The sequence below is a fragment of the Arvicola amphibius genome, chromosome 4 (assembly GCF_903992535.2).
Source record: "Arvicola amphibius chromosome 4, mArvAmp1.2, whole genome shotgun sequence".
NCBI classification, from domain to species: domain Eukaryota; kingdom Metazoa; phylum Chordata; class Mammalia; order Rodentia; family Cricetidae; genus Arvicola; species Arvicola amphibius.
The window spans coordinates 20,109,194-20,136,356 of NC_052050.1; the positions used below are offsets into that span (position 1 = coordinate 20,109,194).

The 27,163-nt window shown below is 50.6% G+C and overlaps 3 protein-coding genes across 3 annotated transcripts; 1 reads left to right on the forward strand and 2 right to left on the reverse strand.

Annotated features, from left to right (window-relative positions):
* The first annotated feature begins 1,626 nt into the window (after positions 1 to 1,626).
* Positions 1,627 to 8,930, forward strand: Vat1 (vesicle amine transport 1). Its single transcript, XM_038327766.1, has 6 exons — positions 1,627 to 2,122; positions 4,661 to 4,868; positions 5,230 to 5,400; positions 5,508 to 5,597; positions 7,076 to 7,317; positions 7,453 to 8,930. The coding sequence occupies exons 1-6, from the start codon at positions 1,691 to 1,693 to the stop codon at positions 7,534 to 7,536; spliced, it is 1,227 nt and encodes a 408-aa protein (XP_038183694.1). The 5' UTR covers positions 1,627 to 1,690; the 3' UTR covers positions 7,537 to 8,930.
* Positions 8,931 to 9,199: 269 nt separating this feature from the next.
* Ifi35 (interferon induced protein 35) lies at positions 9,200 to 19,149 on the reverse strand. Its single transcript, XM_038327767.2, has 7 exons — positions 18,976 to 19,149; positions 11,322 to 11,420; positions 10,352 to 10,499; positions 10,156 to 10,262; positions 9,875 to 10,061; positions 9,672 to 9,778; positions 9,200 to 9,467 (listed from the first exon to the last, which is right to left on the reverse strand). The coding sequence occupies exons 1-7, from the start codon at positions 18,994 to 18,996 to the stop codon at positions 9,276 to 9,278; spliced, it is 861 nt and encodes a 286-aa protein (XP_038183695.1). The 5' UTR covers positions 18,997 to 19,149; the 3' UTR covers positions 9,200 to 9,275.
* A 2,449-nt stretch (positions 19,150 to 21,598) lies between these two features.
* Rpl27 (ribosomal protein L27) lies at positions 21,599 to 24,488 on the reverse strand. The gene is made up of 5 exons (XM_038327053.1): positions 24,411 to 24,488; positions 24,073 to 24,155; positions 23,354 to 23,523; positions 21,757 to 21,867; positions 21,599 to 21,660 (listed from the first exon to the last, which is right to left on the reverse strand). The coding sequence occupies exons 2-5, from the start codon at positions 24,151 to 24,153 to the stop codon at positions 21,612 to 21,614; spliced, it is 411 nt and encodes a 136-aa protein (XP_038182981.1). The 5' UTR covers positions 24,154 to 24,155; positions 24,411 to 24,488; the 3' UTR covers positions 21,599 to 21,611.
* Positions 24,489 to 27,163: the final 2,675 nt, after the last annotated feature.

Consider the following 27,163-nt stretch of genomic DNA (forward strand, 5'->3'; position numbering starts at 1 on the left):
CGGCAGCCATCTACTTTCTGAACACAGCGGGGCGTGAGTTATCAGGAAAGGGAGGTTTTTTGATTTTTGTCTCCCTCCTCCACTCTCAGGTCCAGGCAGGGTTTGGGGAAATGGAAGTACCGACCCTAGCACTTCCACCAGACATTAGTGACATCATAGCTTTCTGTCTCCATAGCGACGAATGGCCGGATCAGGGCCTGCAGCAACTTAACTGTGGGCCTGGACCATCCTAGAAGCGTGGACTGAGTTCCTCTAGCCAAGTACTGAATGGAAAGTTTTAGGGGAGCGTTTGCGTCCTCTGGTGGACATTTTGGTAGAAAGAGAAGCCTAAGGAAGCTAGAACCTGGTGGCAGCTCAGCCGGGGGCAGACCTTAGTCTAGAAGCCAATTTCAGCCTCATCTCATGCTAACAATAATCAAACCTCCATTTTCATGGCATCTCTTGCCTTTGGGAAGCTTTTCCTTAACCGGGCGTGGTGTTGTACGACGTGAATCCCAGCATTTGGCAGACAGATCTCCCTGAGTCCCAGGCCAGGTTACTCTACATAATGAGTCTACATAATGAGCTCCAGGACAGCCAGCCAGGGCTACATAGAGAGACCCCATCTGAGAGAGAGAGAGAGAGACAGAGACAGAGACAGACACACAGAGACACAGAGAGAGACAGAGACAGAGAGACAGAGACACAGAGAGAGACAGAGACACAGAGACACGAAAAACTATTCCTTAAGTCGAGGATGCGCGTTTAAATTTTATCTCATTTTGAATAACCCTATAAAGATAATTAGAAAACACAACATCATCACTATTTTACAGAAAGGGAACAGACACACAGCATTGACAATACAGCTCAGGGGTAGAGCACTTGCCTAGCGTTCATGAGGCTCTGGATTCTATCTTCAATACCAACAAAAGAAAGAGAGTGAGAAAGGAAAAGGAGAGTGGTGGCACATGCCTTTAACCACAGCACTCAGGAGGCAGCAACAGGTTATCTCTGTGAGTTCAAGGCCAGCCTCATCTACACAGCTGGTGCCAGGGCTACATAATCAGATCCTGTCTTGGGGGAGGATCAGTTCACATGCGTAATTTGCCATTGCAAGACCACAGTGAGGGAAGTCTGGTTACTACTAGTGGGCAGAGTTAGAACCCGAGGCACAATTTCTCTGGGTTCTGATCCACAGGTGACTAGCTCCCCAAATCAGATGTAAACTCAAATTTTTGGATTATCCTTAAACTGAGCCATTACAGCTTTTAATTCGTATAAGGCTTGCTATGAATAAATTAAGTCTCCGTCTCTCCACGCCCCAGAATCTCCTCATGCTTATCAGTCACACACACACACACACACACACACACACACACACACACACACACACACACACACACACACACACACACACACACACACACACACACACACACACACACACACACACACACACACACACACACACCCCAACCCTCCACCACCCTCACTGCTAGTCCCTTCACGCTCTCCCAACTCGGTCAGCAGAGGGCCTAGACCTTTAAATCCGCGCACGAAGCTCCACCCGCTTCGGGCAGGGGCCCCGCCCCAGGGCCCCGCCCCACCCACTGGTGTCCGCAGCCTGCGCTCTTCCTGACGCGTGTCCCGCCCTCCCAAGCTGGGCACCCTTTCTGTACAGCTGGGAGTGCACGTCGGGAGTCTCACCATGTCGGCCGAGAGGGACGCAGCCGAGGCGGCCACTGCAGCGGCGGCGGCCGAGGCCGGGACCGGGGCCGGGGCCGGGACCGGGGCCGGGGAGGATGCGTCTTCGCAGCCCCCGACAGCCGAGGTGGCGAGCGACCCGCAGCCGTCCCCGGCCCCCGAAGCGTCGGCCACCGCCTCGGCCCCGCAGCTGCGCTGCTTGGTACTCACCGGTTTCGGTGGCTACGACAAGGTGAAGCTGCAGAGCCGGCCGGCGGCGACCCCGGCCCCGGGTCCCGGTCAGCTGACGCTGCGCGTGCGAGCCTGTGGGCTCAACTTCTCCGACCTCTTTGCCCGCCAGGGGCTGCACGACCGGCTGCCGCCGCTGCCGGTCACCCCCGGCATAGAGGGCGCGGGCGTGGTGGTGGCCGTGGGCGAGGGTGTCAGCGACCGTAAGGTGAGCGGCGGCAAGACGGGAGTGGGCGCGTGCCGGGGGTGTGGCTGGATGGGGAAGCCAGCAGGGACGCTGGTGGACTAACATGGGACGCATGGGAAAGCAATTCATGTCTTAAGGCTTAGAGAAAAAGGGCTTACTGGAGGCTGGCGACAGCGTTATTGCCCCTTCCCCAACCATTTTTTAGTCGTGGCCGCCGCCCCAGCGGAGTTACGGAGGGGAGGGGGCGGAAAACAATAAGGCGCCCAGGCGCATGCGCAAGATGACCTGCTCGCCCCCTCCCCTAGTAAAACCACACCTGTACCCCTGCCCACTAAACACTCCCCGGGCAGTTGTGGTCTGTGACTGTTGAGTGGGGACTAGCTCCCGCTTTCCCTCCCGCGGGAGCTTTGAGAAGCTGTGTAGACAGGGTTAGGCGGGGGTGCAGGAGGCCATGCCAGAGCGCTAGTCACATGCAGCCCCGTGGTGTATGGGGGTGTATGGCGGCCCCTCCCCGAGCTGGGCCAGAGGGGACACACCCATCATGGAGCAGAAGGAGCTTCGCTCCCCAACTGCTATTCAGTTTTTGGCGGGTGGGGTGGGGGGGCGGGATCGGGCTCCCATCTTTGTCTTGGGCTCTCGTGACTGCAATACCATCTCATCTCCAGTGACTCAGCGGGCAGGCCACGACCCGGGGCTACCCTTGGGAACTTCCGGTCCAAACCATCTCCTTCTCCGGTACGGAGGACCCCAGCCTCTGAAACCCGGGCGGGTGGAGCCCATTTGGACTAGGGTAGAGAGGTGTGGCACCTTGAGCAGGTTGGCCCAGCTTTGCCGGTCTGTTTCTCATTTATCATTAATCGCAGCCATAACCTCGGCCACATGAGACTTACCAGATGACCAGCTTTTTGAGACATCTGAGGTGACGCCTCTTCATATCATGTGTTTAGGAGTTTCTTTTCAAATCCCACACCTTCAGGAGAGGCCTCTCCAAAGCAGTCTTAGAATCTTGGCCTTTGCTGACCTGCTGTTTGCTGGATTTGTTGAACATGCAAACAGCTCCTCCTTAAAATCCTTCATGAATCCAGCTGTGGTCCCACCCTTGTCCTGGCTTAGAAATTATCCGACTCTTGGATGATGCTAAAAGGAATTTTTGGGGGGAGGGGGGTGAAAGGGGAAGTTAATAGCTGGAGTTACTGCTGAAGGCCACCCATCTACCCACTCCTCCCCACACTTTCCGCCTGGTAAATACAGGATATCCTGCCTAGGGCAAGAATCTGCAGTTAAGAGCCTGGATTCTGTGGGGAGAGCTTTCCCACCCTCCTGGTGGCTGCCTTGGGGAGGGGTCATGGCCCGGAGCAGGGAGGGCTAAAGGTTAGGTATGAGCTAGACCAAGTGACATTTTCCTAGACTACATCCGGGACTGGCCATTAGTCCGACTGGAAATTACTCTGTTGCCAGCTCTCTTGGGTTGCTACTGTGTCTACTAGACTTGAGTTTGGGGGCTTCCTTTCCCAGACCTCACCCCCAGGCCAGAACTCACAGAAGAAACGGTGTCCTCTTCAGTGTGGGGACTTGATGATTTGGAAAACAGCCTATGTAGGAGGTCTTAGTCTCCCTCCTTGTGGATCCTAAATCTCCTGCAGTAGCTAAGACCCTGATTGTCTAGGACAGCTCCCACACTGCTCTTTGCATGGTCTTCCGAGAGTCAGGCTGACTGAGACTCCTCCCTCCTCCTGCCTATTTGCTGTCTTTGTCCCCTTTCCTCCTGCAGAGAGACCCTTCTGCAAGTGACTGGGAATGAAAGACCACGCCTTTTCCTTGTGGCTGGAATGGGTTGTCTCTTGAGCATCACCCTTTTGTGCCATGTCTGCCTGCATAATTTTTCTAATATTAAGCCAATGTTAGCTGAAATACAGCTGCCCCTGGGGTGGTCACACCATTTTCTATTTACAACTCAGGTACACTTACCTGCATTTTGGCACGTCCCTTGCTATGGGTAGTCCTCTGTTTTCTGTTACTTGATGACTTCCCCTTGCTGTTATTATTATTATTATTGTTAACTAACATTACTGATATTAACTCATGATAGTGTGCTGTCTCTGAATGTTGTATTTTTGTATGTCTGTTTGTTTAATTCTTACAGTTCCCCTTATGAAGATAAGAAAAGTGGTTAAATAATTTTTATTTCCTCCAGGCCACATTGCCATTAAACGGTGGGGCCCACTTTTGTAATCAAAGCAGTTTGATCTCTTTAACAATACTTACGCTTGCCCTAACTGGAAGTTCCTTGCATTTGGGGATCTTACACAATAATGAAGCATATGATCTGTTATGTGGAGATAAGGATGGCCCAAAACTGATGTAAGGATTGATTGAGCACTTCCATATGAAACACTAGATAAACACTCAGTAAATGACGCTGTTATTGTTAATCCCACGACCACTGCTGCTGTGTCTACTGCTACTGTATCTTCAGTGGTCTGGGACATGGCGAAGGCCGGTAAGTCACCTGTGGGTTAATGAATCGGTAATCAAATGATATTCTCCCATTTCTTTAAGGCAGGGGACCGGGTGATGGTTTTGTGCCGGTCAGGGATGTGGCAGGAGGAGGTGACCGTGCCATCAGCCCAGACCTTCCTGATGCCTGAGGCCATGACCTTTGAGGAAGCTGCTGCTTTTCTGGTCAATTATATCACCGCCTACATGGTTCTCTTTGACTTCGGCAACCTAAGGCCTGGCCACAGCGTCTTGGTACACATGGCTGCAGGTGACAGATCCCTTCCTTTTTTTACCCCACCCTGATTTCCCTTCTGGGCCCCTTTCTGTAGTCTGGCTGGTTTGTTGTCATGGTAACACCAGGCTGCCTGGCCTCTGGAGCCCAGCAGCGGCCTCTGCAGTATAGTTGCCGTGGTAACATTTGGATACCAGGTTCAGCCTGCTGCCCTTAGCCATGTGCCCACACCCCACACCTCTTGTCCAGTCTCCTCCTCTCTGGTTCTCAATTATGGAATTTGAACATAGGTCCCAAAAGGAGGCACAATGAAAGTGATGGGCTGACTGACTAGGTCTTTGGGAGGCCGGAGTGTGGAATGGTAGCTCAGTGACTCTGTGCCTGCTCCGTGCTGCAGGTGGCGTGGGCATGGCAGCCCTGCAGTTGTGCCGCACCGTGGAGAACGTGACGGTGTTTGGAACAGCCTCGGCCAGCAAGCATGAGGTGCTGAAGGAGAACGGGGTCACACATGCCATTGACTACCACACAACTGACTATGTGGATGAGATCAAGAAGATCTCCCCCAAAGGTGGGGCCAGGGCCTGGGAGTCGGGAGGATGGCACAGGGCAGGGTAGGGGTGTCTCCAGACCTGTGAATATTAATGTTTGTCACCTCTGGGTCTTACTCTGTGGCAGGAGTAGACATAGTCATGGACCCCCTGGGTGGATCCGACACTGCCAAGGGCTACCACCTCCTCAAACCCATGGGCAAAGTTGTCACTTACGGTGAGTTGTTAGTTGTCTCAAATGCAGAGAGGTTGCACAGGGCGGGAGGGTGAGACTAATTAATACATAAATCCCACTAATATGGTGGGATACGGGGGCCTGAGCTGTTGAGTGAAGAAGGAAGGATGGAGGCTCCGCAGTTCTAAGGCGAGGTCGGGGTTGGAAGGGTCCTAAATGTGTGACTAGGATTGTCGCCTCTGGGTGCCACAGCCACTCTCACTCCCGTTCACAACTTTTCCTGTGAGTCATAGTAATTCCACCTTCCTATTTGGGGATTATTTACAATGCTAAACCAGCCCGTCCGCTTTCTTCCTGCAGCGCCACTTGGGCTTCTTGGGCAAGCTGGGTTTTTGTTTTAAAATCCACTTTATACAAAAAGGCAAGTATCAAAATGAGGGGGAATTTGGAAGAGAGCATGTGTGTGCTCTCGCTTTCTGCCACAGGCTCCCGATTCTTCCCTCTCTCGCCTTCACGTCCTGCGTGCTGTGGTTCAAGGAATGTGACACCATAGCTGGTGAAAAGTGATCTTTCCATCTCCTCCTCCTCCTCCTCTTTTGACACAGGGTCTCACTAAGTAGCTCTGGCTAGCCTGGAACTCAGAGATCTACCTGCCTCTCTCTCCAGTTCTATTTATTATTATTATTATTATTATTATTATTATTATTATTATGTTTTTTTGAGGCAGGGTTTCTCTGTGTAACCATTCTGGCTGTCCTGGGACGAACTCACTTTGCACTCTGTAGACCAGGCTGGGTTTGAACACACAGAGATCCGCCTGCCTCTGCCTCCCAGAGTGCTAGGATTAAAGGCGTGTGCCACCAGATCAGGTTCTTTTTTTTTTTTTTAAACAAGGTTTCAGTATTCCCAAGTCATCTTCAAGCCCACTTCATAGTCAAGGATAAACTTGAACTTCTCATCTTGCCTCTGCTTCCCAAATGCTGAGGCTCTTGCTTGCACCACATTCTTGATTTATAGAGTACAGGGTAGACAAGCAGTCTACCAACTGAGCTACGTCCCCAGCCCTTGGGTGTCGAATTTTTTTTATTTGTTGTGTGTGTACCTGTGGTTGCTGTGGCACAGGACACAGCTGTCAGAGGACAGCTGGCAGCAGTCAGTTCTCTTCTTCCACCATGTGGGTCCCAAGCTCGGCACGGTGCCATCTCAAGGGCTCATTTTGTGTGGGTGTGCATGTACACAAGTGCATGCATACATGTATGTAGACAAATCTCATGTAGCCCAGACTGGCCTCAGACTTGGCTATGTAGCTGAGCATGGCCTTGAACTCCTGCCTGATCCTCCTGCCTCCACCTCCTGAGTAGTAGGATTGTGGACATATGCCATTATATCTGCCAGAGAGCAAGAGTTAGTTTGTGCCTAGTAACCGGGATAGTCCTAGTGTTGAGTATGGCGAGATCGAGGATCCAGACACACAGGGATGCTTGCACCTGGACCCTAGGCTGTGTCACTCCGTCCCTTAGGAATGGCCAACCTGCTGACTGGCCCCAAGCGGAACCTGATGGCCATGGCCCGCACTTGGTGGAATCAGTTCAGCGTGACAGCTCTGCAGTTGCTGCAGGCCAACCGAGCCGTGTGTGGTTTCTACCTGGGCTCCCTGGAGGGTGAGGTGGAACTGGTGAGCAGGGTGGTCACCCACCTCCTGGCTCTATACAATCAGGGCCGCATCAAACCTCGAATTGACTCCATCTGGCCCTTCGAGAAGGTGAGTGTGGAGGCTTCAGGAAGGGTCTGGGTGGGACTCGGAAGGTGCAGGGATTCAGGAGAGGATCCCAAGAAGCTGGGATTGGCTCTGAGATGGGTCAGATGCCATCAACAGTGGTCTTCTCTTCCTGTCCAGGTGGCTGATGCCATGAAGCAGATGCAGGAGAAGAAGAATGTGGGCAAGGTCCTCCTGGTCCCTGGACCCGAGAAGGAGACCTAGGGCGAGGGGCTTAGGGCCCTTGAGAGCCAGGAAGGGAGAAGATGGGAAGCCCCGTTGCATCGCCCACCAGCCTCTCACATTTGATCCTCTGTCATGATGCTCTGCCCTCCCTCCCGCCCTCCTTCCCTCCAAAGGTCTCTGCTGAGGACTGCTTCCCTGCTCTGAGCTTGCTCTTTGCTCAGGGCTGTCCCTCCCCCTTCCTGCCCTCAGAAGAGGTTGGGAAGTGACCACTTGGATGTCTGGGCCCTGCCAAAGGGACAGGGAGGGTCATCAGGAGGCTGGCTGCTTCCTGCCCCCCACTCTCTCCCTGGGCCTGCCATGCTGCTTTTGTGCCAAGGTTAGCCAGTCCCTCCCTGTCGTGTGTGCTTCCACCTCTGCCTCATCTCCCCTCCTGCCCCACCACCTCCCCAAAGAATCCAAAGGTCAGCTCAGGATGTGGGGTTAATCTGTGTGAATCCAGCATGTACCCGTGTTGCCCGCCCACCGTAGTGTCCCTGCAACCCTACAAGCACCTGCCCCTGGACTTGATCAGTACCCAGCCTTGTCTCCTGCCCCCAGTTTCTTAAGCACAATTGGGATTCTTCCATCTCCAGTTTGCTGCCTTTAACTAAGGCTGCCTCCTCCAACAAGGTCAGGAATCAAACCAACTCTGTAGCTCATGGCTCTGGGAGGGGACCGGGTACCCCTCCCCTTCACTGAGGTCTCTGGATTTGTCTCAGTGCCTTAGCATTGGAAAGCATGTGCTTGTGTGTGTGGAGAGGGGCGGCCCTGTCTCTGGCTCCTTTTCCATTCTCTTCTCCCCGGTGCCTTCCCTGTGCTGGTGGAGCTGAGGCCTACTCCTCCCCAGTCCTACAACACTGCCAAAAATCTGTGTCTGTGCCAGGGGTGGGAGGGGCAGCTCCAGCTTCTGGGGATCAAGCTGCTTTTTACTGTGGTCTGTGCCCTGTCCTGTCTGTCGGTGGTGGGGAAGAAAGAGGCAGGAGGCTGGACCAGCAGAGCTCTGGGAGATACTCCTGGGTCTTATGCTGGGACCAAAGTGAGAATCCGAATCCATGCTCGGTCCCTTGCTGTCAGGGGAGCCAGCTGCCTTCCCAGAGCCTAAGCAGCATCCCTGAGGCTCAGCCCCAAACTCTGTTTACACTGATGGGGGAAGAAGAGCCTGGGCAGGGGAGCTAGTGGGGTAGGAGCCAAAGTGGGGACCTTTGAGGCTAGGTTGGGGTAACTGCTCCTGAGTTCTGATTAGGGAAAGCTGTTACTCCAGCCATGGCCAGCGGGAGGGAGGAGGAGGGGCCCAGAGGCCTCCATAAAGGAAGTGCGATGTTTGCTTTTGTGTCCCCCCCACCCCATTACCACAGCTGCCTTTGTGTTTGTGTCAATAAAAAGCCAAACCCCGAGTTCTGATCAGATGTGCTTTTAGGAGTGCTGGGAGAAGCCTGGCAGTGCACACCTTTAATCCCTGCATTCAGGAGGCGGAGGCAGGTGGAGCTCTGGTCTAGAGCTAGTTCCAGGACTACAGAGAAACCCTGACTGTCAAGGGGAAAAGAAGTGGGGAGAATGTGTCAGTGGGAAGCCACTGCTGTCGAGATCTGGGTTCTGCCCTCCTGTGACCCCCTTCCACATACGGAGTCTGCTGTCCTGACATAAGGAAGACCAGCACACTGGGTTGGTACTTTGACTGTTCTTGGTAGCTTTAGGCAGTATGTGAATCCAGTCCCTAGCAGGTGGTCACTCATGCAGTCCTAGCTTGACTCAGAAGAGAAGACAGCCAGTCCCTGCTGCCCTGGGGGCACAACTGTGAGGGCCTCGACCTCCCCGCCCCCACGGGTAGGCTTCTGGAAGTGAATCTCCAGGATGTCATGCAGTTCTTGGGCATCCAGGATGTCGGGAATATTCCTCACCAGCACCGAGTGAAGTGCTTGCTGGAATTTGATCTATGAGAAGAAATGGCAAGGGCTCATTTGAATACAGGACAATGCGGCGCAGGGGTTAGGACAAGGAGTACCCCATGAAAACATGAGATGGGTCTGGGAGCCCAGGAAGGTTGCTGTGTAGGCCAGTGAGGTTTGGGGGCCCTGAAACCTCCCCAGGCAGGTGTTTGGCAGGTAGACGCTTCCCAGGCCCCATCCACCACTTACCCCGGCTTTCTGGATCTCCCCACTCACATAGGGAGAGACTCTCAGAGGGGCCTGCTGCTTGCCCAGTGGCACCATGAACTGGCCAATCTGGCATAGGTGCTGGGCCACTGTGAGGAACAGGGAAGGTGACCTTTGGCATCAAGGCCTTGCCTTTCCCAGCCTCACCCACCCTGACCCCCTAACCTCCCCTGCAGCACCCTTACCTTTCTCATCGGCAAAACCTAGCATGACAGTCCCTTGCAGCATCTCCCGGGTCTCCACATCCCCACCTCCATTCTTGGCCTTGCCAAAGAAGATCTCCAACTTGTCCAGCAGCTCCTCCTCACTCAGCTTAAGTCCAGCAGGAAAGCCACTGACTAGCACCCTGTGGTTATCTGGCTGGCTGGACACCTAGCGGGAGACAGAGCAGGTGGCCAGCTCATCCATAGAACCCAGCTTCTGAAGCCCACCTACTGCATGGGAAAGGACCCTGCCATTCTGTCACCTGGATGTTGGTCACCACAGGCAGCTCCAAGGGCTGGATCTGCACCCACAGCCGGCAGTCTTCTATGTCAATTTTATGTTCCTTCTGTTGTATCAACTTATCAGCCACTGGGGGGCGGGGGAGAGGGCAATGGCAGGGTCAGTCCTGGGAAACCTTCTGACCTCCCTCAGGAGCTTCCCTCCCTCCAGAGGCTAACCTTTGGGGTCATCAAAGGTGACCAGAGCAGAACCTTCAGGCAGAGGGCAGCAGATCTCCAAGTTAGAAATCATAAACTTGGGTGCTTGCCTGCCCTGCTGTGTGCGGCCTTGGAATACCAAGGGGACTTCAGGCACTGGGAATGGGATCTGGAGGTTGGGAGAAAGAGGTAAGTTAATAACCTTCAAGACTAGGATATGTCCCCACCACTCCCTTCTGAGCAAAATGTGTCCCCCAGTTCTGTTTGATGGATGCTCAGTGCAGAATGTCTTCACTGAAGAGCTGGACTGTGTGATAACAGGTCATACCGGCTTTTTCTTTTTTTCTTTTCTTTTTTTTCTGTTGGTTTTTCGAGACAGTGTTTCTTTGTGTAGGCTTGGCTGTCCTGGAACTAGCTCTGCAGATGAGGCTGGCCTGCCCTGTGTCGTCCCCCACCCCCATCCCTCAGAGTGATGGGACTGAAGACATGGGCCATTTTTCAAGACAGGTTTCTCTGTGTAACATTCCTGGCTGTCCTGGAGCTAGCTCTTGTAGACCAGGCTGGCCTCGAACTCACAGAGATCCTCCTGCCTCTGCCTCCTGAGTTCTGGGATTAAAGGCATGCACTACCACCGCCCGGCCCTATGCGCCACTTTTCATACAAGCTCTTGGTGGTAGGTAGCCTCACCTCACAGATGTGAAAACTGAGATGCAGAGGGCTCAGTCAGCATGCTTGATGTCACACAGCAAGGAAGAAATGGTGGTTGCATGTATACATGTGTATCTGTGTATGTCCAGGTACCCATGAAGGCCAGAAGGGGGCGTTGTATCCCCTGCACCTGGAGTTATAGCAGTTGTGAGCTGCCCCAGTAGGTGCCAGGAACCGAACCTATGTCCTCTGCAAGAGCGCCAAAGTGCTCTTAACCACTGAGCCATCTCTCCAGCCCCTGACCAGCCCTTTTCTACCAGGAATACCTCATTTCCCATCTAACCTCATCTCTGGGATAGTTCACGAGCCCCCTTTTCAGCTGTTGCAGCTCCTGCAGCTTCACCTTGAGCCTGGATTGTTCCTCCTGAAGTTGGCAGAGGACCTGTTGGAGCAGAAGGAAACAAGAAGGCAACCATTTAATCCCAGCACTCGGGAGGCAGAGGCAGGCAGATCTCTGTGAGTTCGAGGCCAGCCTGGTCTACAGAGCGAGTTCCAGGACAACCAGGACTACACAGAGAAACCCGAGGAGGAGGTAGATGTGGCTGACTGGGAAGGGCAGCAGGAATTTAGAGGAAAGATAATCCCAATGCAAAGATGAAAGCAACTGAATCCTCTAGAAGGAGCCAGGGCTCAAGGTAGAAAACCGTCATACCACTGTTTGCTAACTTCTGGTTGTTCTGGGGCTTGAACCCTGGTCCTCAGGCATTCAAGGTACACACTGTCACTGAGCTAGATCTGTTTACTTTCCTTCTACATTTATCAGTGCGAGCATGCATGTTGGAGGCCTGAGGACCAGTTTGTGGAGTCAGTTCTTTCCCCTCTCCCTGTGGGCCATTCTGAGGGTTAAGCTCGGGTTGCCTGGCAAGCACCTTTACCCTCTTTTTCTTTCTTTTTTTTTTTTTTTTTTTTTGGTTTTTCGAGACAGGGTTTCTCTGTGGCTTTGGAGCCTGTCCTGGAACTAGCTCTTGTAGACCAGGCTGGTCTCGAACTCACAGAGATCCGCCTGCCTCTGCCTCCCGAGTGCTGGGATTAAAGGCGTGCGCCACCACCGCCCGGCTCTTTACCCTCTTTTTCTTGCTTCTTTCCCCACCCCTTCTCCTCCTCTGTGTGTGTGTGTGTGTGTGTGTGTGTGTGTGTGTGTGTGTTCAAAACAGGGTCTCTCTGTGTATCCCTGACTGTCCTAGAACTCATTCTGTAGACCAGGCTGGCTTCGAACTCACAGAGACCCACCTGCCTCTGCCTCCCAGATGCTGGTATTGAAGGCCTGAGCCACCACACCTGGTATAGCATACTCTTTTTTTTAAAGATTTATTTATTTATTATGTATACAACATTCCTTCCATGTCTGCCTGCATGCCAGAAGAGGGCACCAGATCTCATTATAGGTAGCTGCAAGCCACCATGTGGTTGCTGGGAATTGAACTCAGGACCTCTGGAAGAGCAGTCAGTGCTCTTAACCTCTGAGCCACCTCTCCAGCCCGCCTTATGCTTTTTTATGAGGCCATGGATGACCTGGTTTAGGCAGTGCGCGGGATTGAACTCAGGACTACTGAAAGCAGGCATTCTACCCCGCTAAGCTACATCGCCAGCCCCTCCTTCGGCTGTCGTGCGGCAGAGTAGTAGTATATGGTCCTCACTGGACTACTACACACCACATGGCTGAGGCAGGCCTCAAACTCATGGCAATTCCCCCCACCCCTTCAGCCTCCGGAGTTCAAGGATTGCAGACCTAAGCTACCCCACCAATAAACCAAACCTCTCAAATTGACCCTATCATTCAATTCTTGTTCAAACACTTGGGGATGCCTTCTCGTCCTCATTTTATAGATGAGGAGACTGTAAAGGTTAAAGGATTCATCTGACGTCCCTTGGCCAGGCAGACTAGGTCCCCGTGGAGAAGTAACTTGCACACCTCCCGTCTTGTCCTCTTTCCGCCCGCCGAGCAGCCTTTCAGGCTGGTGTGAGCTGGAGGGAGTCCAAAGGGAACACCAACAGAATAGACAGAAAGGCGACACGGGAAGGAATGAATGCACCTTTGTTTGTGGGAAAGCACAGCCGCTGGCTGGCAGAGTTCGGGTGGTGATCAGGAAACCTGACAAGACTGGCCCAGAGAAGGCCGTCCTTGCTTGGGACGGGCCAACCCTGCCCAACTCCTGTCTGCATCCCAAATGTCTAGAGAAGTCTCTGGAACGAAACAGGTTCAGTGAATGTGTGATGGACGAAATGGAGCGAGTGGCAGGGAGCGAGCAGGGACAGGTGGTGCTGAGGACAGTCTGTGGGAGTTTGCTGTTTCGAGCCGAGGAAAACTAGAGCTTGACCGCATTGTACTGGCGTAGGAATGGTGGACTAGGTCCCTGTTTCCATCTCTGAATCAGAGGTTGCAAACTCAGTGCAGTTACGGGGTCGGTTAGATGACATCGGCGAGTCAAGACCAATGTGGGGTGATAAGGAGTGCTTGAGTTCATTTTTCCTCCTGGAGATGTGGTTCCAATAGCCTATATATTCCTATTCTTGTTTGTTTGTTTTCTGAGACAGGGTTTCTCTGTGTAGCCTTGGCTGTCCTGGAACGGAACTCACTCTATAGACTAGGCTGGCCTCAAACTCAGAGATCTACCTGCCTCTGCCTCCCCAGTGCTGAGATTAAAGGTGCACACTGCTGGTTATCTTCCTATTTTTAAGAGAAATTAGAATTCTAGATGTTTATTTGAAAAAGATAGCTCGGGGGAAACATACTTGAAATATTTGCTAGGTGGCAGTGGCAGCAGTGGCGCACGCCTTTAATCCCAGCACTCGGGAGGCAAAGGCGGGTGACTCTCTGAGTCTGAGGCCAGCCTGGTCTACAGAGCGAGTTCCAGGACAAACAGCTGGGGCTACATAATGAGATCCTAAAAAAAAAAAAAAAAAGAAAAGAAAAGAAAAAGAAAAAAGATACCAAACCCTGTGGCAGTGATGGCAGAATGGCAGGATGAACTGGGCTAGGAACTTTGGCATGAGTAAACACATCCAGATTCTCTTGCTTCAACGCCACCCAGTATGGTGGGAGCTGATCTGCTGATCTGGTGTGTGGATTCATATGCATGCATTAGCCTCCCTCTCTCTCTCTCTCTCTCTCTCTCTCTCTCTCTCTCTCTCTCTCTCTCTCTCTCTCTCTCTGTGTGTGTGTGTGTGTGACAAATGGAAGTCTGAGAACAAACTCAGATGTTAGTCTTGTCTTCTACCGTGTTTGAGGCAGGGTCTCTCAGGTATTGCCGCTGTATGTACCAGGCTAGCCCTAGACTTCTGGGACTTTCCTGTCTCTGTCTACCATCTTACCACTGAAGCACTGGGATTATAGATGCAAGAATCTGTGCCCAGCTTTTCCTGGGTTTCAGGGGTTCAAGCTCAGGTCCTCGTGCTTGCATAGCAAGTACCTTGCTCACTGACCCCCTCCTATGCAAAACATTTTATCATCTTTTTAAACCTAATCTATTATTGGACATGTACATTTTTCTTTTCGTGTTTTGGACACAAGGTCTCTATTTAATACAACTTACCCTAAACTCAAGGTGATCTTCCTGCCTTAGCCTCCAGAGTTCTGGAATTACAGGACTGTACCAGGTTCTTGCCCTTTTCCTCCTGTTATAAATGATGCTGCAACACTAATCTTCCCACAGATGTTCCCTGCTCACGATGGGATGAGCCCATGGTGGGCTGAAAATACTGTAATCCAAGAATGCATTAACTTTTGGGGATGGCCTAAAACAGGAGACACAACACTAGGGCCAAAAAGGGCCACAGTCACCTGCAGCTGATTTGCTGCCCTCACAGGAGGCACAACAACAAGGCCATTAAGAAGTTTGCCATTTGGAACATAGTAGGGGCCACTGCTACTAGGGCCATTTCTGAAGTGTCTTCTAGAGTCATGTGCTTTGCAAATTCTCTGCGAAGCTGCGTGCACCACCCCATGCAGAGCCTCAATTTCCCGCAGTCTGGAAGGACTGAAACCCCGCTCCTGACTAAGATTTGCCACCAAAGCCCATGTAAGGAGCTTGCTTCATCAGAAGGAAAGACAAGATATTTGAGAAAAACAAAATGCAAATTATACTTTGAGGCAATGCATCGAACCAGGCGGTAGTGAGGCGTATCTCCGTGAGTTTGAGGCCAGCCTGGTCTACAGAGCGCACACTTTACTCTCAGCTCTCCAGAGGCAAAGGCAGGCAGCTATGAGTTTAAGACTAACCTAGTCTACAGAGCAAGTTCCAGGACAGCCAGGAATACGCAAAGAAACCTGTCGCGAGAGAGAGAGAGAGAGAGAGAGAGAGAGAGAGAGAGAGAGAGAGAGAGAGAGAGAGAGAGAGAGAGAGAGAAAGGAAAAAAGGAAGGGAGGGAGGGAGGGAGGGAGAGAGGGAGGGAGGAAAGAAAAGAGATGTATTGAATAATCCAGATGTGGTGGTGAAAGACTATATCCTATATCTCAGCACTAGGGAGGCTGCAGTAGGAAAACAGAATTTGAGGTCAGCTTGTGTTCCATATCCAGACCCCGTCCCAATAAATAAATAGGAATTAAGCAGATAGAAACACAACGGAAAGTACTCTGCATTGCATGGTCCCAGCGGTCATCCACATGCCTCCCTGTCATAAGCAGAGATAACATTAATCACAACCAGAAGAGGTCAAAATCCAAAGAGCACTACCTGGCTAGGCGTGGTCAAGCACAACTTTAACCCCAGTTTTGGAGAGGAAGAGGCAGTAGATCTGTGAGTTTGAGGCCAGCCTGGTCTACATTGTAACTTCCCAGCCAGCCAATGCTACTAGGGAGACCTTGCTTCAAACAAAAACTTCAAACAGAAGACACTTCCCACTGAATGTGTATCATTTTAACACTATTGTGGAGCTGGACCGTTGGCAGTCGAGGACGTATCTACTTCTGATACTTCTTTATGATAAGCAGAACTGTTTTTAATTGCCTAATCCAAGTTGCCCACAAGTTGCCAAACATCTGTGATCTGCCAGTCCCCACCACAGTGTTGGGGATAGAGACAGGGACTTATAAATGGTAAACACAAGCTCTATCCCTGAGCTACACCCCCAGCCTAGGAGGTGATTTTGTGATACTTGGATGACAGGGTCCCACTGTACCTGGCACTTAGTAGGTCCTCATTGGCCGCTGACCCATTTCCCTGCCTGTGGGGTAAATGGCATTACACTAAAAGGGGGGTGGAAGGGCATGACTGATGAGATGGCTTAGTCATAAGAACACTTGAGGGGCTGGAGAGATGGCTCAGAGGTTAAGAGCATTGCCTGCTCTTCCAAAGGTCCTGAGTTCAATTCCCAGCAACCACATGGTGGCTCACAACCATCTGTAGTGGGGTCTGGTGCCCTCTTCTGGCCTGCAGGCATACACACAGAACATTGTATACATAATAAATAAATAAAACATTTTTTTTTTAAAAAAAGAACACTTGACACACAAGACTGATGACTTGAACTTGACTCCAGATCAATGGTGGGAGGAGAGAATTTCCTGAAAGTTATCCTGTGACTGCCACATGTTCACCATGGCAAATGTGCTCACACACACAGGGCGGGCACACACACACACAGGCAGGCACACACACACACAGGCAGGCACACACACACAGAACAACAGTAATGAAGACTATGTAGTGATTAAAAGATGCATTATTGGCAGGGCTGGAGAGATGGCTCAGCAGTTAGAAGCACTTGCTGGCCAGACACCTTTAATCCCAGAACTCAGGAGGCAGAGGGAGGCAGATCTCGGTGAGTTTAAGGCCGGTCTTGTCTACAGAGCTATTTCTAGGACAGCCAGGGATACACAAAGGAACTTTATCTTGACAACACAAATGGACAAAGAAAAAAGCACCTGCTGATTCCACAGAGAACTCAGGTTTGGTTCCTAGCACCCACGTGTTGACTCACAACCATCCTTAATTTCCCTGAGGGGATCCAGCATCCTCTTATGACCCCTGAGGGTACCAGTTATGCACATAGTGCACACACACACAGGCAGGTAAGAAACTCATACAAATAAAATATGATAAATAAATCTTGGGCTGGAGACATGTCTCAGCAGTTAAGAGCACTGTCTGATCTTGTAGGGGGCACAGGTTCAATTAATTCCCAGCACTCATACGGTGACTCAACCATCTGTAACTCCAGATTCAGGTGATCTAATCCCCTTTCTGTCCTCCACAAGCATCGGGCATGCAAGTGGTACATAGACATACGTACAGCTAAGACACCCATATAATGTTTGAAAATATAATGGGCTGGAGAGGTGGCTCAGTAGTTATGAGCACTAACTGTTCTTGCAGAGGACCTAAGTTTAGCTCCCAGGATTCAATGGGTATGGATGGGTGTTTTGCCTACATGCAGGGTCCAAGGAGGCGGGGGGGGGGGGGGTGCCAGATGCCCTAGAACTGGAGTCACAGAAGGTTGTTAGCCTCCATGTGCGTGTGTTAGGAGTCAAATCCTGGTGTCCTCTAGTACTGGTCTTAACCATTAAGCCATCTCTGTAGTGCAGTTCTCAGGATTTAAAAAAATACACATAAGGCCCGGTGGTGGTAGTGCACGCCTTTAATCCTAGCACCATAGGGGAGGCAGAGACAGGCAGATCTCTGTGAGTTCGAGGCTAGCCTGGTCTACAAGAGCTAGTTCCAGGACAGCTAGGGCTGTGACACAAAGAAACCCTGTCTCGAAAAACCAAAACCAACCAAACAAACAAACGAACGAATAAATAAACACACACACATTTGTGTGTATGTGCAGATGTTTTGCTTGCAAATATGTCACTGCATCGCGTGCATGCCTGGTGCCTGGAGAGGCCAGAAGAGGGCACTGGATCCCCTGGAATTGGAGTTATGGATGGTTCTAAGTCCACATGCTGGTGGTGGCAACTGAAGCCAGGTTCTCTGCAGGAGCAATACACAGTCTAACTGCTGAGCCATCTCTCCAGGCTTCTGCCTTACTTTTAAAGATAGAGCCTCTCACTGGTCTGGAGCTGCCCAGTAGGCCAGGGTGGCTCACCGACAAACCCCAGGGGTGTGTCTGTCTCTTTCTCCCCACTGCTGGGATTATAAGCACATGTCACTACATTCAATTTACCTGGGTTCTGAGACCCGAATTCCTTCTCGTGCTCGCGAGATAAGCAGTTTACAGACCAGCTATCTCCCTATCCCTCCCTATAGGCACCCCTGTGAAGATTAGTGTCCCTACATAGTAAGTGAGGACGCGGAGATTAGACTGTAAACCCTAGGAAGGCTAATGGTGGGTACGGGACATAATCTGAAGAAACTAGGATTCGAAGCTAGGTTTGTTCCTGGAGCCTGTGGTTTTTCTTATTATACCCGAGAGGCAAATGAAAGCTTTCCAAGCAAAAGAACTAATGAGAAGGGGGAGTGGAAAAGCCAGGAGGACAAGCTGCACTGGATCCTTCCTTGGCGGTGGCTGCCCACTGTAGAATCTGTGCTTGCTCCAGCGACCTCACTGGCTGTTGGCAGACGGACTTTGCAGCTCCACCTAGCTGCTCAGAGGTGGCCTGAGTCAGAGGGAGGAGACCACCTGTCCCAGAGAGGACCAATAGGTCAATATGAAAATCTGAGGGGAGGCGTCTGGGGCTGGGAGATACCTCAGGGCATTATTTCCCATTAGAGCAGGTACATAACACATTGACTAACAACAAAGTATCTACCAAATTCGTAACATGTATTCACACAGAATTAAAACGTGTCCACACAGAATTATCAAGGTCCTGACCTGCGGGTGTTGAGTCCTGGTGTTTGAGGCAGTATGTAAAATGACCAGCTCGAGAGCCTAAGGTGACCCCAGTTCTCGGCTTCCCTCCAGCCCTTCAGCAGGCGTGAGCTGAGCAGGTTCTCAGCCTAGAGCACTCTGTATTCCCCCTCACACACTCGCACCACTCAAGCTTCCTTACTTACATTCTGGAAGGTCGTAGACATGGCTCACACCTGGTTGGCAAAAGCTGAGGCTTCCTAACAAGGCACAAGGTGGAGGGCCCTGGAGGACTAAACTCTTGTTTGGGCCTTAGAGCCCCCAGAAGTGTCTGAAACAAACTCCGGCCACTTCTGCTGGTAAACTTGCTTCCACTTTCGTTTCTGTGAATTCCCGCCTCCCAGCACACAGCCCCACCCTTGGGAGGAGCCTTGCAAATCTTGTATGCTCTAGGGGGACACACAGGAAGTACTGACCCCAACTGATCTTCCCAGGCAGTCAATTCTGGCTTTAACTAGTCGGTAGGATTTCCCCCAACCTCTTTCTTATATTTTAAGACAGACAGGCTCTCAGTACGTAGGTCTAGCTGGCTTTGAACTGTGTTTGTTTCCAAAATGCTGATTATGGTGCTGGAGAAATGGCTCAGTGGTTAAGAGTACTGGCTGTTTGTTGTTCCAGAGAACCCAGGTTCAATTCCCCAGCACCCACATGGCAGCTCATGACTGTAACTCCAATTCCAGAGGATCTGGCACCCTCGCACAGACATACATACATGCGGGCTAAACACCACTGCACATAAAATTTTAAAAAAAATGCTGAGATTATAAAGACACATGATAGCATATCCAGCAGATTTTACTTTTTTTTTTTTTTTCGAGACAGGGTTTCTCTACCTTTGGTGCCTGGAACTAGCCTTGTAGACCAGGCTGGTCTCAAACTCACAGACTCACCTCTGCCTCCCGAGTGCTGGGATTAAAGGCGTGCACCACTATTCCATTGCCCAGCCCAGATTTTACTTTTTTTTTTTGTTTTTTGTTTTTTTCGAGACAGGGTTTCCCTGTAGTTTCTAGAGCCTGTCCTGGAACTAGCTCTTGTAGACCAGGCTGGCCTCGAACTCAGAGATCCGCCTGCCTCTGCCTCCAGAGTGCTGGGATTAAAGGCGTGCACCACCACCACCACCCGGCTGATTTTACTTTTTAAAAAATATCATGTGTAGTGTTGTCTGGATGTGTGCCTGCAGGCCAGACGAGGGAACCAAATCTCATTATCGATGGCTGTGAGCTACCATGCGGCTGCTGGAAATTGAACTCAGGGCCTCTTGAAGAATAGCCAGTGCTCTTAATCCCTGAAACATCTCGCCAGTAGGATTTGTTTTTGTTTTTTGAGACAGGGGTTCTCTGTAACTTTGGAACCTGTCCTTCTAGACCAGGCTGGCCTCGAACTCACAAAGATCTGCCTGCCTCTGCCTCTCAAGTGCTGGGATTGAAGGCGTGTCCCACCGCTGCCCAGCTCGACTTTATTTTTACTTAAAGTATATTGTTAGTCTGCTTGCATGTCTATGTGAGAGCATTAGATCCCCTGGAACAGGAGTTACAGACAGGTGTGAGTTGCCATGTGGGTGCTGGGAATTGAACCTAAGTCCTCTGGAAGAGCAGCCAGTGCTCTTAACTGCTGAGCCATGTTATTTTTAAAATTACATTGTGTGGGCAGGGCACCCACATACCATTGGGAAGGTACGGTGGTGATAGGACTCTTAGGAACTGGTATCACGTGGGTCCTGGGGAATTAGTTGTCTTTGGTTTGGCTGCAGCAGCCCTTTACCCACTAAACCCTTGCCACCCGCCCCCTATTTTTTTTGACAGGGTTGGCTGTACAGCACTGGTTGTCTGGGAATTCACTGTAGAGCAGCCTGGACTCTGCCTCACCCTCCTTTATTTTTGAGACTTGTGTGGGTCTGTGTATGACATGTAGGTGCTGGGAAACCCTAGTCCTAAGAGAAGGGAGTTCACAACTGCTTGACCTTCCATCCAGCTCCAGGATTGTTCCCAAGATGGCTAACATTGACAGATGGTGGTGCATGTCTTTAATCCCAGCACTTCAGCAGAGGCAGGCAGATCTCTGAGTTCAAGGTCAGCCTGGTCTACCAGAGCTAGTTCCAGGACAGGCTCCAAGCTACAAAAAGACCCTGTCTTGAAAAATCAAACCACATCACACTGGATCTGTGTTGAGACACCAGTTTTTTTCTATTAGCACTCTGGAACCAGATCTCCCTTTTTCGAGATGGTGTCACTAAGTAATACTGACTGGCCTCAACCTCAGAACTACCTGCCCTAATACTATACAATAGTCTACATTCCTTGGGGGGGGGGTGTGGGAGCCTACTGCTGCCCTGGCTGTTCCTGAACTCACTAAACTGAACAGGATGGCCTTGAACTCAGAGACAACCCACGGATTAAAGGCAGCTACTATGTCCTCATTTTACATTTCTGCTTCACTTTTCCCGCGGTGTAGTCAAGGTTACTACCAGGGTGAGGTTCCTAATGGGAGGCAGGCTGAGCCTCACCCTTCAGTTCTGACAGAATACAGAGCAGTTCTGTACCGTATTAGAAATGTCAGGAGCAACATCCGGGCAAAGGTTCAGTAAGTGCCATTTTCTTCAAGGAGGCTGTCAATCCGTCAGAGGGTCACAAAGTTCAAGACTCACAAAAGCACACCCGTTTCATTTCCCTACTTCCCCCTTTCCAATGTCTCTTATCCCTTGGTCTCCCTTTTAGATACCCATGCAGCAGGCAGACACAAGGTTTTGTTTTTTAAACTTTTAATGATGCAAACAAAAATATATCTAAAAGCGAAGCTTCTGGAAAAACCATTTGTTCTTCCCTGTCTTGTATCTAGAAAGAAATAAAAAAGACATATGAAAAAATGGAACAGAAAAATTCTTTCACAGGAAACAGTAAAACTGTTCAACAAACATAGGACCTACTTACCGTTCCTCAAATTTGACCTTGGCTTCCCGCCTTGCCTTGCGTTTCAGGGCTGGGTCCCTAAAGACATCCTTGTTGACAACAGTTTTGTCCAGGGGGATGTCCACAGAGTACCTGTGGCAATGGAGCAGAGACAGGATTAGCTCGAGAACCTCTCATCCTAGCCCTTGAGGGGATCTGGGGTGGTCAGTATCCAGCAGCCTCAGTGAAACAGTGAGGAGCACCCACTAGAGCTGAGCTTCTTCAGGCAATTCCTCGGAAACCCTCATCTCAACAAGGCCACCTCCATGGTCTCAAACACTGGGAAATGTCGCTTTGTTTACTGCCTGGAAACTCCTTGTAAGCGAGTCATCATTTTACCTTGTGAATACACCAGCTGGCGACCTCTCCCTCTGGATTTTCCTCAGCCAGGTGTGGCGCACAGGTGCATATCTATAAACCCAGCACCCCAGAGGCTGAGGTGAGATCCTGGACTAGCCTGAGCCGAGCAAACGAGGAGACCCTAAAGACATCAGGAAACTTGGGCTGGAGAGATGCTTCAGAGGTTAAGAGCATTGCCTGCTCTTCCAAAGGTCCTGAGTTCAATTCCCAGCCCACATGGTGGCTCACAACCATCTGTAATGGGGTCTGGTGCCCTCTTCTGGCCTTCAGGCATCCACAGACAGAAGATTGTATACAGAATAAACATTTTAAAAGTAACAGAAACCGGCTTCTCAACCAACACTAACTATATAGCTCTGGCTGGCTTACAGCTTAAAGCTCTCCCAGCCTCAGCTGTCAAGAGCTAGGATCATAACTGCACCACCACCTTGGCTGCAAAGAAATTATTTATGGGGGGGCACCTAGAAAATGGTTCAGTGTTTAAAAGCACTGACTGCTTATTCCAGAGAACCTAGGTTCAATTCTTACTACCTACTTGATGCGCACACGCAAAACATCTATATACACAAAAAGATTAAAAAAATAGTAATAATAAACCTCACTCTACAGCCCTGCCCAGCCTAGAACTTAAAGAGACCTGCCTCCCTCCTAAGTGTGAAGCGTTTAAAGTGTGGAAAGATTTCTGATTATGTACACCTGTGCACAGGTGAGCACAGGTTCCTTGGAGTTCAGAAAAGGATGTCTGATCTCCTACAGCTGGAGGATAGGCAGCATTGAACCATGTAACACGGATGGGTTCTCGAAACTAAACCCAGCTTGCTTGGCAAGAATAAGCACCCTTAGTAACTAAGTCATCGTTCCAGTGTGGTTCAGAACAAATGCTGAGACAGAACGCTCACATCTGTGACTCAGAACACAGGATCCCAGACTGGAGGACACCCCTTTGCTAACAAAAAACCATCCCATCTGATCTGCAGAGCTAGTTCCAGGACAGCCAGGGCTACACAGAGAAACTGTGTCTTGAAAAGCCCTCCCCACCCCTGCCCCAATAAGGACCCAGGAGACAAAAAGACAAATTCTCCAAGACAGAGAGGATAAAATCGAGTCACTCCCCTCCCCGGGGCAATGGCACTGAGGTGGAACCCAGGTTCTTGCTTCTGCTCGGCAAGAGGATGGCGGAAATGAAAATCCACTTTTGCGTTTTTTTTGGAAGACTCACCTTGTGGGCATCAGGTGGTTGTAGTTATAAACCTTCACAAAGGACTTGATCTTGGATCTCTTGGCAACTTTCTTCTTGCCCATGGCAGCTGTCACTTTTCGGGGATAGCGGTCAATTCCAGCCACCAAGGCATGGCTGTAAGGGCGGTCTGAGGTGCCGTCATCAATGTTCTAAGTGAGGGGAAACAAAAACAATAAAATTAATCCCAGCACCTGGGAGCAGTTCGTGGCCAGCCTGGCCTACAAAGTTGAGTTCCAGGACAACCAGAGCTACCGAGAAACCGTGCCTCAGAATAAAACCGTTCAAGGGGATGCTAGGTGCCATCTATTTCATCTACCAACTTGTCCACGAGGCTAATGAAGGTTAGAACCGAGACTCCAAAGCTAGCAGCCTGGACCGAGACCAGTCTGACAAATGGCAGGAGCCGAAGCTAGTGTCCTCAACAGCAGAAGTCTAAAATACACCCAGGGAATGTTCCAAGTGGAAGCAGTCTCTCCCAGGCCACAGCATCTCAGCTGCGGCACTGACTAGCCCTACCAAGAGTTACTCACGCCTGTAAGATGTTCAATACACGACGGCCACAATTAAATAGCTTCTGGCCTATGATGCATTTCCCACCCGCAGCTTCGCCGCCGAGCCCAGCGGCTGTCGCTAGGCAGTGGGATTTTTAAGTTCCGATCCCACCCGCATGCAAGCCAAGACCCCTGCGGATCCGGTACCTTCACGATGACGGCTTTGCGTCCGGAGTAGCGTCCAGCCAGGACGAGCACCACTTTCCCGGGTTTCATGAACTTGCCCATTTCTGCAGGGAACAAAGACAAGGAGTCGCTCAGAGAGTTCTAAAAAAAGCGGCTTTCCGTGTGCGAGCCCGGATCGAAGGCCCGCGACTGGAGATCGCTCGCCGCCGGCTAGACCACCTCGCCGCCCGCAGGTCCTGCTCGAGCGACGCGACTCTCCACGAAGCCGCCAGAGGCTCAGAGTCGGAACGCGCCCAGCCACCCGACCCCGGGGCCGCGATGGCGGCGGATTGCAAGACCCTCTCCAGGCCTCCACTCACCGACAGCGAGCCTCCGGTTCCCAGCAGAAAGGAAAGGAGGCCACTTCCGCTAACCTTTCACCCTGCGGAGCGGTGGCCTCACTTCCGGTCCCGCCTTCCAGGCTCCCCTACGCCTCTCGGTTGGTGGTCAAAGTAGCTGGCGGAAGAAGCTCGTCGAGGTCGCATCCGGCAGCGCGTTCTTTGGAATCGAGCTTTATTAGCAGCACCAACAGCAGACAGGAACAGAGTTCAGTCTCTCGCGCTCGGAGGGAGGGACAAAAAGTACGCGTGAGTCTGTACTCGCTCTGCTCCGTCGCTTTCTTCGTTGTAGTCCCTTGCTCTACCACTAGGAGGGGGACACAGTCTGACATTTACTGTTTTTGCCACGGAAGACAGAGCCAGGTTTTGAGCCCGGTTTTGCGGGCTGTACGCCTGTAATCTCAACATTCAGGGGACTGTGACAGGATTTCCGATTCCAGACTAACCGAGGTGATGTGAAGAGAGCCTATCTCCATTAAATAAATGAATTAAAAAGTAAAAGTCATGGGGAACAAAATGACCTGTTAGGTGAAAATAGTGAAGGAAGCTCAAACAAACGTTATCTCCAATGTTCAACCCAATGATGTCAACTATTATCCACTAGACTATGCATGTGACAGTCCTCGCTTTTTAAAATTATAGATATATAATATTAATATACATATTTTTAAAAATATATATTTTTTAAAGTTCTTTTTTTGGTGGGATTTCAAGACAGGGTTTCTCTGCAGAATAGTTCTGATTGTCCTGGAACTTACTCTGTGGCCAGGCTGGCCTTGAACTCACAGAGATCCGCCTTTCTGTGTTTCCCAAGTGCTGGGATTAAAAGCAAGCATATGCCACCACCGCCCGTCATATTTTTATTTATATTTTTTAAAGATTTTATTTTATGTATTTGAGTGCTCTATCTATATGTATGACTTTATGCCAGAAGAGGACACCACATCCCACTATCGATGGTTGTGAGCCACCATGTGGGTGCTGGGAATTGAACTCGGGTCCTCTGGAAGAGCAGCCAGTGCTCTTAACTGCTGAGCCATCTCTCCAGCCCTTATTTTTTATGTGTGAGTATTTTGCCTGCATGTATGTATGTGCATGTATGTATGTGAGTGCCGAGTGTCCAAGGAGGTCAGAGGAAGGTGATGGAACTGGTGTAACAGATGATTGTGTGACTGTGTGTTAGTTACTATGTAGGTGCTGGGAATTGAACTTGGGTCCTCTCCAGGTCCTCTGCCATGACATACACACACACACTTAAACTATGTACCCCAACTGCACTTGGACTCATAGCAATCCTCCTGCCCCAGTCTCTTCTGTCTGTGACAATAGGCATGGGCCACTAAGCCTGGCTGTGATTAAAATATTTTCTGAAGCAGGAGGAAGCATTTCCCAAGGTGATTAACAGACCAGGCTGCTCCACCTATCGATTTAGAAACTTTTTTTTTTTTTTTTTTGGTTTTTCGAGACAGGGTTTCTCTGTGGCTTTAGAGCCTGTCCTGGAACTAGCTCTTGTAGACCAGGCTGGTCTCGAACTCACAGAGATCCGCCTGCCTCTGCCTCCCGAGTGCTGGGATTAAAGGCGTGCGCCACCATCGCCCGGCTGATTTAGAAACATTTTAAAGTGTTTTCTTCTTTATTTTATGTGTGTGGTGTTTTGCCTAAATCTGTGTCTGTGCACCTCATTCGTGCCTGCATGCAAGCCAGAGGAGGGTGTCAGAGTCATTAAAACTTCACTTACAGATGGTTGTGAGCCACCGTGTGGGTGCTGGGAATTGAACTCACGTATTTCTGGAAGAGCAACCATTGCTCTTGATCAGAGATGTCTCTCCAGCTTCCACGTACCAGTTTTGAATGGAATCTTCATTAAGGAGCAGTGGACCAGGATGCTCATCTTCTTCTGTTTGGCTTGGTGTCTGCACATCTGCTTCCCTACACATCCTGGCTTCCATGATGCTCACTGTGAGATCGCAGGTTCATACTGCAATCTCCTGAAGGCTGCCTCCTGACTGACAGGTTTCACCCCAGAAGGACCTGTGTCCAGAGAGGTGGCCCATGACTATAATCCCAACTCACAGGGGGCAGTAAAAGGAGGATCAGAAGTTCAAGGTCATCATCAGCTATGTAATGAGTTCAAGGCCAGCATGGGCAATAGGACACTCTGCGTTGGTGGCACACTCCTGTTAGAGGCAGATGCAGGAGGATCTCTGTTGAGTTCGAGGCCGGCCTGGTCTACATATCAAACAAAATCCAGGACAACATAGGGAAACCCTGTCTCAAAAACACCAAAAGAAAAACCAAAACCCAAAGGCTGGAGTGCTACAGTTAAGAGCACTCACTGTGCCAGGTGGTGGTAGCACACACCTTTAACCCCAGCATCAGGAGGCAGAGGCCAGCAGATCTCTGTGAGTTCAAGGCCAACCTGGTCTACAGAGCAAGTTCTAGGACAAGCTCCAAAGCTACAGAGAGACCCTTTCTCAAAAAACCAAATTAATTAATAATTAATACTTGTTTGGAGGGAATGGCATGCAATTTTCTTTTCTTTTAGAATTTATTTATTTTATGTATGAGTGCTCTATTTGCATGGCATGTTCACCTTTATGCAAGAAGAGGGCATCAGATCCCACTAGAGATGTTTGTGAGCTGGGAATTGAACTCAGTACCTCTGGAAGAGTAGCCAGTGCTTGCTCTTAATTGCTGAGCCATCTTTCCAACTTGTAATCTCACCACTAGAGAAT